Source organism: Salmo trutta, chromosome 26, assembly GCF_901001165.1.
Source record: "Salmo trutta chromosome 26, fSalTru1.1, whole genome shotgun sequence".
Taxonomy (NCBI): Eukaryota; Metazoa; Chordata; class Actinopteri; order Salmoniformes; family Salmonidae; genus Salmo; species Salmo trutta.
Genome location: NC_042982.1, coordinates 41,437,107 through 41,447,027, shown reverse-complemented (window position 1 = coordinate 41,447,027; position 9,921 = coordinate 41,437,107). Strand labels below are relative to the sequence as shown.

Here is a 9,921-nt window from a genome sequence, read left to right as displayed (position 1 = left end):
ATGCATCGTCAACTGTGGGACCTTATATAGACAGGTGTGTGCCTTTCGAAATCATGTTCAATCAATTGAATTTACCACAGGTGGACTCCAATCAAGTTGTAGAAACATCTCAAGGATGATCAATGGAAACAGGATGCACCTGAGCTCAATTTAGAGTATCATAGCAAAGGGTCTGAATACTTATGTAAATAAGGTATGTCTGTTTTTAGCAAACATTTCTAAAAACCTGTTTTTGCTTTATCATTCCAAATAAATCAACTCAAATCAAATAAACTTTTATTTATAACATGCTCCGAATACAACAGGTGTAGACCTTGCCGTGAAATGCTTACTTACAAGCCCTTAACCAACAATGCAGTTCAATAAATAGAGTTAAGGAAACATTTACTAAATAAACCAAAGTAAAAAATATAAAATAAAATAAAAAGTAACACATTAAAATAGCAATAACGAGGCTATTTACAGGGGCTACCAGTATCGAGTCAATGTGCGGGGGTACAGGTTTGTTGAGATAATTTTTACATGTAGGTAGGGGTAAAGTGACTATGCATAGATAATAAGCAGTGAGTAGCCGCAGTGTAAAAACAAATGGAGGATGGGTGGTATCAATGTAAATAGTCCTGGTGGCCATATTTGATTATTTGTTCAGGAGTCTTATGGCTTGGGGGTACAAGCTGTTAAGGAGCCTTTTTGTCCTAGACTTAACAGTCCGGTACCGCTTGCCGTGGGGTAACAAAGAGAACAGTCTATGACTTGGGCGACTGGAGTCTTTGACAATTTCTTGGGCCTTCCTTTGACACCACCTATTATATAGGTCCTGGATGGCAGGAAGCTTGGCCCCAGTGATGTACTGGGCCGTATGCACTACCCTCTGTAGCGCCTTACGGTCAGATGCCAGGCAGTTGCCATACCAGGCGGTGATGCAACCGGTCAGGATGCTCTCGATGGTGCAGCTGTATAACTTTTTGAGGATCTGGGGACCCGTGCCAAATCTTTTCAGTGTCCTGAGGGGGAAAAGGTGTTGTCGTGCCATATTCACGACTGTCTTGGTGTGTTTGGACCATGACAGTTTGTTGGTGATGTGGACACCAAGGATCTCGCTCCACTACAAGCATGTCGATTTTAAATGGGGCCTATACAGCCCTCCATTATTGTGTATTGTGTGTAGATTTATGAGGGAAAAATGTAGTTATTCCGTTTTAGAATAAGGCTGTAACGTAACATTTCTAATATAAATAGTAGGATAGTACATTAGACTTGGTGGATTAATTTCTAGTATAACTAGTTGGATAGTACATTGCATCTGGTGGATTCATTTCTAGTATAACTAGTTGGATAGTTAACCCTACACCAGGGGGCAGTATGATACTCTGTCAAACAGAACTTCTCACAACATAAAGTAGATCATTCCAAAGAGTTTTAATTTTCTGTACAGGCACAGGAGTCTCCCTCCTGTGTTGGGGTCTGATCCTCTATTGTGTTGGGTCCTCTCCCAGTGAGCCAGCTACTGGTCCCAGGTGAGAGACGGAACGTCTTGAACAGGCTGATCCTGAAGGACTTACACAGGAAGAAGTAGATGAGAGGGTCCAGACAGACGTTCATGGCTGACATCCACAAGCTGATCTCCTTACAGATCCGTAAGGTAACGTTAGTGCAGCTGGTTGTTGAGGTATCCCGAAGCGAGGTGTAGAAGATCCGTATGGAGTGGTAGGGGCCGAAACACACCAGGAAAACCACCAGAACCAAAAACACACGCACTTTGGTCTTATGCCTCCCTTCATCATTGCTGCTTCCTGATTTCCTGTATGATTGAAAAACCTTCCTTGCTATGCATATGTAGCAGACAAAAATAAGAACACACACCACCCAGAAGATTGCGTTGTTTAATTTGACCACGCCACCGTGAAGACCTTGTCCTGCATCGCTCTTCATTGCCATACAGAATTCTTTAGTCTTGTTTGTGGGATCCTGATTGGTCAGGATCATGGTTGGAATGACATTTGTGGCTAACAGCACCACCCAGATGGAAGCTGACAGCACTTTACCGAAGACAAGGTTCTGACCCAACAACCTGCCACAGGGCCTGACGATCTTAAAGAAGCGGTCCAGGCTGATGAGGCCCAACAGAATGATGCTCATGTACATACAGAGGTAGAAAATAACATCAGAGTAGCGACAGGCAAAGGCCTTCAGAGTCAGTGGAGCGCTGGGCAGGATTTTGGCTGCTTTGACAGGGATGGTCAGGGTCATGAGAAGATCAGCAGCCAGAAGGTTCTTCAGATACACCATGAAGGTAGACGTTGACCGAAGTTGCATGCAGACCCAGACTGCAACCCCATTGATGATGAGGGCCGGGATGAACAACAGGAAGTAGAGACTTGATATAGCCATATTTATGGTATCTTCATTAAAGCCACAGTCCGCTAGAGGGGAAAGTGATGTCATTGTGGCTACTAGTTTTGAGGAATCTGCAAATGAGGATAGCAAGAAAAATGATTAAAATAATAATTCATTTCTAGATTAAAGGGGAAATCTGCATTGGTACATCCATTTTAGGAATTATGAATAAATGATATGTAGCTATTGCTTCTTGAAGAATACATTTTAAAAATATAAATGGATCATGTGCTTAGTGTCGTACCCCATCAGAAAACCACTACCGGCTGGTTTCCCAGAGACAGGTTAAACCTAGTCCTAGTTAGCATGTTCAATGGATAATATCTATATATCAATCATTTATAAACTGATTTCTTATCAAAACATATTTACACATGCAATTAATGTTATCTGAAATGAAAATGGACCAAAATGACTGTTAACCTCAATTCCATATGTTACTAAGCTAACATATGGAGTGTTTTAAGATGGTCATACCATGGATCATTTAGCCATTTGTTTTGGAATTTTAGGATGCCTTTAGGTATAAAAAAATATTTCGAAAAATTATTTGATAAAATATTTGGCCTTTATTATTATAGCCCACGCATTGAATTACACATTCAGAAATCGCTAAAAAGACAGTAAACAAATGTATCATAAGAAATAAGGTTTTGAAGTCGCTGTCCTATATTTTGGAGGTATAAGAAACATCTCCATACTTCCATTCATTTGTATGGGTTACCTTCAGATGAGTCCCGTGACACTTGTGGGGGATATAGAGCAAAAAGGAGAATATCATCGTGTTCAAGAGAGTCTCCCCTTTCCACAGAGTGGTTTGTAGCCCAAAAGGTTTGGACGCTACAGACAGAAGTTGGCATATCAGCATTACGGACTTCAGACGAGTCCCATGGAGCTTGTGGGGATCATAGAGCAAAACGGAGAACACCATTGTGTTTAGGCCAAACCGTTCGGACGCTACAGACGTTTTCACGAGAAGAACAATTTTTTTGGATGGTCTGAAAAACAAAGATGTAGCTCGGCCACCTTCTACTGCAGATGCAGAAGGCCGACATAGACGGATGCGGTGGTTTGAGACGAAGCCCATGCAAAAAAAAACCTGTCATATAGCACTAGATCTGATCACTCCAATATGGGTATCCCTCTGCGCAGCAGGATATATTCTGAGGAAGGATTTCAGATTAGTCCCGTGAGACTGCGGCTGACCCCCTTAAATACTGTAGTAGCCGACATACTACATCCACCTCTTCCTTTTCTCAGCTCATTCCAGAGAGGATTTGCTTGGTAAGAGCTCTAAGTTAGAGTGTATAAGAGCAGAAGTGTACCGGCTGCTATTCAATAGCTCGGAGCAGCTAGCTAGTTAGCCTCTCTATCAGAAGTCTCTTTCAGAAGTGTACCGGCTGCTATTCAATAGCTCGGAGCAGTTAGCTAGTTAGCCTCTCTATCAGAAGTCTCCTTCAGAAGTGTACCGGCTGCTATTCAATAGCTCGGAGCAGTTAGCTAGTTAGCCTCTCTATCAGAAGTCTCTTTCAGAAGTGTACCGGCTGCTATTCAATAGCTCGGAGCAGCTAGCTAGTTAGCCTCTCTATCAGAAGTCTCTTTCAGAAGTGTACCGGCTGCTATTCAATAGCTCGGAGCAGTTAGCTAGTTAGCCTCTCTATCAGAAGTCTCTTTCAGAAGTGTACCGGCTGCTATTCAATAGCTCGGAGCAGCTAGCTAGTTAGCCTCTCTATCAGAAGTCTTTTTCAGAAGTGTACCGGATGCTATTCAATAGCTTGGAGCAGCTAGCTAGTTAGCCTCTCTATCAGAAGTATTTTTCAGAAGTGTACCGGATGCTATTCAATAGCTTGGAGCAGCTAGCTAGTTAGCCTCTCTATCAGAAGTATTTTTCAGAAGTGTACCGGATGCTATTCAATAGCTTGGAGCAGCTAGCTAGTTAGCCTCTCTATCAGAAGACTATCAGAAGTATACCGGCTGCTATTCAATAGCTTGGAGCAGTTAGCCTCTCCATCAGGGTGCTCTGCTGTCCCTCCATTCGGTTTTGGCTTGTGCCATCTCCTTTGGGTTCTTTCCTTGTTTTTATTGCTTGTGACAGTGTACCAACCTGGGCGATACTCAGTTTGGTCTACCAGTATTGCAGCGCTGAGGGTTTTGTCCACCAGAACCCTCACGGTTCTAGCTTTCGGGTTCGGGGACCGTGCCTAACCCGCAAGATTGGTAGACTGTGTATGTTCCACTCAGCCAGACTTGCAGTTCTCCCCTAAGAGTAAGCCAGGTGTTGGGAGGTGCACCACGTTTTCATCTCTCACAGGGCGTGTCTTGCCCAGACACTTGTGTTCCACGGTGAACGAGCTATGCAAAGTAGCTAGCTTAGCGAGAGATGATCGTTGCAGGACTAAGCACAGTTACAGTATAAACGCACTTTCCCTTAAATCCTGCCAACCCGAACTATAGACACAGTACTATAGACACATACTATAGACACAGTAACCAGAACTATAGACACAGTAATATTACACTGTTGGCTTCATTCTCCAGTATTGGGTTTATGCTAGACTAACCATAGGGATATTACACTGGTGTTTTTTCACACAGTTGCTGGGTGGCAATAGTTTTCTGTTACACTATTTTACAGTATAGACAGTAACTATCTTAGTTTCCCATGGAAACTCACATCTCATCTCTATTACAGTTTGTAGCTGTGTTTATTATAGTTCTGTTGCAAACATTTACAGTACAAATTGTAACTATCCTATTATTTTTATTTTTTTACGTTACTTAGATTGACGCACAGGTGCATCAATAGACATGTATGGATTAATTTGCATATTCTATCAAATTAAATGTAGTTTTGAACAGTTTTGAGTTTCGAACAGAATTTTGTCATATTTATGTGTTAAAAATGACTGCAATGCAGCCCTTTCCTGCTGTCAATGACCAAAAGCACCCTCTTTGGCCTCATGGGTGGAATGTTATTAATATTTTTCATAATTAATCAAGATTATAAAAAATTTAACAAGACGAAATTCTCGTGTTTCTATGTTAAAAAACTGTTTTGTTAATATTTCAGTCTTCTGTGCAAACTCAAAATGTAATACATTTCAACTCTCTATCTGACATGGTACAGGAGTCTTCCTTTCTTTAGCCCATAACCATGTGTGTGAAGTGTAGACTTTTGTTTCAAAGTAGATTTGTTTAAGACTACCAATAATCTGCAGTAAAATGTTTTAGAGGCAGTTCACAACAATTTGAAATATACTTAATTGTATTAAGAAAAAGCCATTCAATTCACTACAAAAAGTGATCTTGAGAGTCATTGACCAAAATATGGCTTTGTTTTCTTTATTTACTTACCCCACCGACAGCATCTCTGCTAGTGAAAGAATGGGAGTGGTAGGGGCTACATTTTCTAAGCCACTTCAAACCAAATGGCATAGCACTCAAAATAGCATAACAACTTGTCCATATAGAATATTGGAGGTTATACAACGGGTGGGTCTAATCCTGGATGCTGATTGGTTAAAACCTCATTCCTGCGGTTTATTCCACAAGTTACCACCGCCTAAATCTATGATGTTGAAATGCCTATTTAATCTGTTCCATCTCACTGCGCAATCCATTGAGCAATCCATCTGCCCAGCCAGGCAATTTATAAACTTGATCTCCACTGATAAAATAATTAGAAAATTAAAAGCTGAAATGTCTTGAGTCAAAAAATATTCAACCCCTTTGTTATAGCAAACCTAAATAAGTTCAGGAGTAAAAATGTGCTTAAAAAGTATTCATTCAAAAGTAAAAAAATGTATATACCAAACACAGATTGCCCCTTTAATGTTTTTGAAATTAAAACATAAATTTGACACCACGATGTGGTTCATTTTCATTGTGTGAATTAATAGTTTATTGTTATTGCAAAATACAATTGAAAGCATAAAAGTGTAATGATTGTGATTCATAAAGTTCACAGGAAACATTTCTCAAAGCTTATTCTTTCTGTGTCAAAGGCATCCTTTTGTCAGATTTGGGATATTTACATACAATATTGTTTAAGAAACAAAATGTCCATGATGTGTTATTATTATTATAAATAAAGTAAGGAAACTCACCGGTGAAGTTGTGAAAAACCATCTTGTCATGGAGGAAAGGCACTAAGATGTCTATGCTTACGTGTGAGATATGTTACTGCGATGTATTGGGACTGCGTTTGCTACGTCACCTAATACACTTCCTGAAGATGGGGAAGTGGTAAGATAAGAGCTAAAGCACAGGGTTAGTTATCAATATCTTTGGCTTTTGACCACAACTGAAAAAAAGCTGCCCAAACTTCTTATAATATAACAATATCATGCAACTTAGCAGATGCTTTTATCCAAAGTGACTAACAGTCATGCATGCATATATTTTATGTATAGGTGGCCCAGGAATCGAACCCACAATTCTGGCGTTGCAAGAGCCATGTTCTACCAACTGAGCCATATGATGGGACAATTGTTGTTGTCATGAATGGTGAACTGCTGCTAGCATCTGCACATGCGGATAGTATTTCTCCCACCAGTGACCTGGATTCGGCAGGTTAGGGAGGTTACATATGTTTGACATATTTTCACAGGGAGGTTGGTGTTTTTTTAATTATCCTGGAAATAATTATTATTTAAAAGATCAGACGTGTTTCTCTCCCTCACGCTCCTACACTATGCACACACAGTTCATGTGAAAGAAAGGGTTTCTTTCACATGAACTATTGTTTTCACATTCACTTTCAGCTGTCTTTAGCAGTGTGGTTTTTACTGGTGTTGTTTCACATCTTGCTACTTCTCTGGAAAGCCTCCGGCCACTCACAGCTTGTTTTTTCTAGGTTCCTCTGTGATCACTGTACAGTAGGTTGCAGGCTCCCACCTGCCCTTAGGCCAACTGTTAATAGGTTGCATACTGTCTGTCTAAACGTACAGAACATCTGGCTTTCAATGCATCAGAGAAATCAGGGATTGTTTTGTTGAAGAATGGTTAAAGACATGGATCAACGAATGGGAGAGAAAAAATATTTAGATTTCACAAGTTTATGTAGTATAGAACGTTTTGCTGTACATTATATAGGCATTCGTGCTGTGCAATGGTTACACATAATTACATGTCTCTAATTTCTGTTCCTAAAGCCTAAAAATAATGAGGTCAAAGCAGAATGCCAGTATGGGGAACTAAGCTGTTATGAGAGAGACTAGGTGACTTCCTTAGGTGATTTCCTTTGGCATGAGGTTATGGTGACGTTTAGAGGGGGTTATGACATTCTACAAACTGTTACAGACTGGTGTTACAGACTGGTGTTACAGACTGGTTTGCATATTATTGTAATTATCACTGGTCTGTGCAGCGTTTCCTACTCTACTCTTTCCATTGCCCAGACAGAGCTACAACCAACACTAAGTTCAGTTCCCGTCAGCCTTCCAGTAGAGGGCAGTATGATCCTCTGTGAAACATTCATCAGACCACAATACATGGAAGTCCTCCAGAAGAGAGCTTTAGTTCGCTACTGACAAGCAGAGGAGTCTCCCAGAGGGGTACTGCCTGTGTTGGGGTCCGGCCCTACCCCAGTGAGCCAGCTACAGGTCCCAGGTGGGAGACGGAGCGTCTTGAACAGGGTGGTCCTGAAGGACTTACAGAGGAAGAAATAGATGAGAGGGTCCAGGAGGGAGTTGAGGGAGGACAGCCAGAGTGTACTCTCCTTTAACTGGAAGAAGAACAGCTTGAGGTTGCAGTCAAACATGCGTCCCCGGGTCTGGCTCATGGTGTACGGCACGCGGGAGAAGTGGAACGGCACGAAGCACACAAAGAACACGGCCAGCACCAGGAAGACGTTTGAACTCACAGTCTTTCTCCGGGGCTGGCGCTGCCCGTTACCAGTACCAGCTCTGCTGGCTCCACCAGCACGGTAAGCGTTGGCGCGGGCGTAGGAACTGTACAGCTCTTTGGTGATGAGGGCATAACACACTATCACCGTCACCAGGTTGCCCCAGAAGATGACCTGGCACACATGGTTGACCAGCTCATGCCAATGCATACCAGCCGCCGTCTTCAGATCACTGCACTTGAAGTAGACCGAGGTGGGGCTGCGGCTGGTCAGGACCATGTTGGGCAGGGAGAGGGCCAGCAGGGAGCACCAGATAACCCCAGAGAGCAGTTTCCTGTGTGACAGACGGGCCGCGTTGGTCCCCTTGAAGGGCTGGAGGGTCTTCCTGCAGCGGTCGATGCTGATGAGGCCGAAGAAGAGGATGCTGATGTACATGGTGAGATAGAAGAGCACAGAGGAGACACGACAGACAAAGACACGCAGACCCATGGACGCCATGTTGGAGTCAGACAGCACCTACAGGAAAAACACATTCATTTAGCACAGTCAGTGATTTAATTGCTGTTTATTCATACTTTTTTCATAGTTATTAATATTATAATTTTTATTAATAATGTGATTATTATAATTGTAACTGCACCTTGAAGGGGAAGGTGAGGGTCATGAGGACGTCGGCCACCACAATGTTCTTGAGGTAGATGATGAAGTGGGAGCGGCTGGGGATGCTGAAGAACACCCACACTGCCAGGCCGTTGAGGGACAGGCCCAACAGGAAGAGGAGGGAGTAGAGAACAGGAAACACCACAGTCTTCAGCACGTTGTCACGGGAACAGCTGCTGTTGGTGTGGTTGTGATTGACAGGGGTCATGGCGAATCCTGTTGTGCTGTCCATATCTAGGGCTGTGCTGTATGAAGCAAAATAAAAGAGGTGAAAGTTGTACAGTACTGTATACTTCTTCATTTCATCCATTACTTACTGTAATGATGACTGACTTAGAGATAATATAGCTGCCCTCCCATACAAAACAATTAGTTTTTATATTCAGAATACATTATTAAATTGAATTAAAAAATTATGATGAATACACTCACAAAATGCACTGCAGATGAACTTTGGAACCACGTACAGCCAGGATTTTTTTTTTTTACAATTAACAAACATTAAAATGTTTAACTATCAAAATTACACGAGTTGTAATATCTTATTCCATTTTGTTTTGGGTGTAAGCCTGTCTGATGTGTCTACGTGAACCCACCTGAGTATGCAAGGGGAAGATTGAGACTGACTGGTCCTGAAAGAGGATCCTGGAGGACCGTGACTTCTTCTCTCTCGGCGGGTTGGATTTGTTAGATACTCTACTTGGAATGCAGGGGTTTGGGCTCTTCAAGACAGAGAAATGCTTGAAAATACCCTTCTCTCTCTCTTTAACAAAATGTGTGGACATGTTCTCTCCTCTCTCTCTCTCTCTCTCTCTCTCTCCCTTCTGCTTTTGTTTCCGGTCATGCCATTCAGAGGAAAGACAGTCTGGTCCCCCCCAGGTTCCTGCAGTCCACAACACCCTCTCATGAATGTTATCCTGTTGCACAATCTGGCCATCAGCTGATGTGTGTGTGTTAGTACGCGGTACACTGAGTGGACAAAATATTAAGAACACTTGTTGAGTTGCACCCCCCTGTTT

General features: G+C 42.2%; 2 protein-coding genes across 3 annotated transcripts; both read right to left on the bottom strand.

The window, feature by feature from the left end:
* Positions 1–1,419: 1,419 nt before the first annotated feature.
* Positions 1,420–2,391, bottom strand: LOC115163922 (P2Y purinoceptor 13-like). The gene has a single exon (XM_029716116.1). The coding sequence runs from the start codon at positions 2,389–2,391 to the stop codon at positions 1,420–1,422; it is 972 nt and encodes a 323-aa protein (XP_029571976.1).
* LOC115163791 (P2Y purinoceptor 12-like) lies at positions 1,810–9,616 on the bottom strand. Of its 2 annotated transcripts, XR_003869813.1 has the most exons (4): positions 9,499–9,616; positions 8,883–9,147; positions 6,504–8,758; positions 1,810–2,468 (listed from the first exon to the last, which is right to left on the bottom strand). XR_003869813.1 is itself a non-coding variant. In XM_029715965.1 (3 exons), exons 2-3 carry the CDS (start codon positions 9,132–9,134, stop codon positions 7,922–7,924), a joined length of 1,089 nt encoding a protein of 362 aa, XP_029571825.1. In that variant the 5' UTR covers positions 9,135–9,147; positions 9,499–9,616; the 3' UTR covers positions 6,274–7,921. The 2 variants fall into 2 exon arrangements, 1 of the variants encoding a protein (XP_029571825.1); XM_029715965.1 differs by lacking the exon at positions 1,810–2,468 and having other exon boundaries at positions 6,274–8,758.
* Between the last annotated feature and the right edge of the window lie 305 nt (positions 9,617–9,921).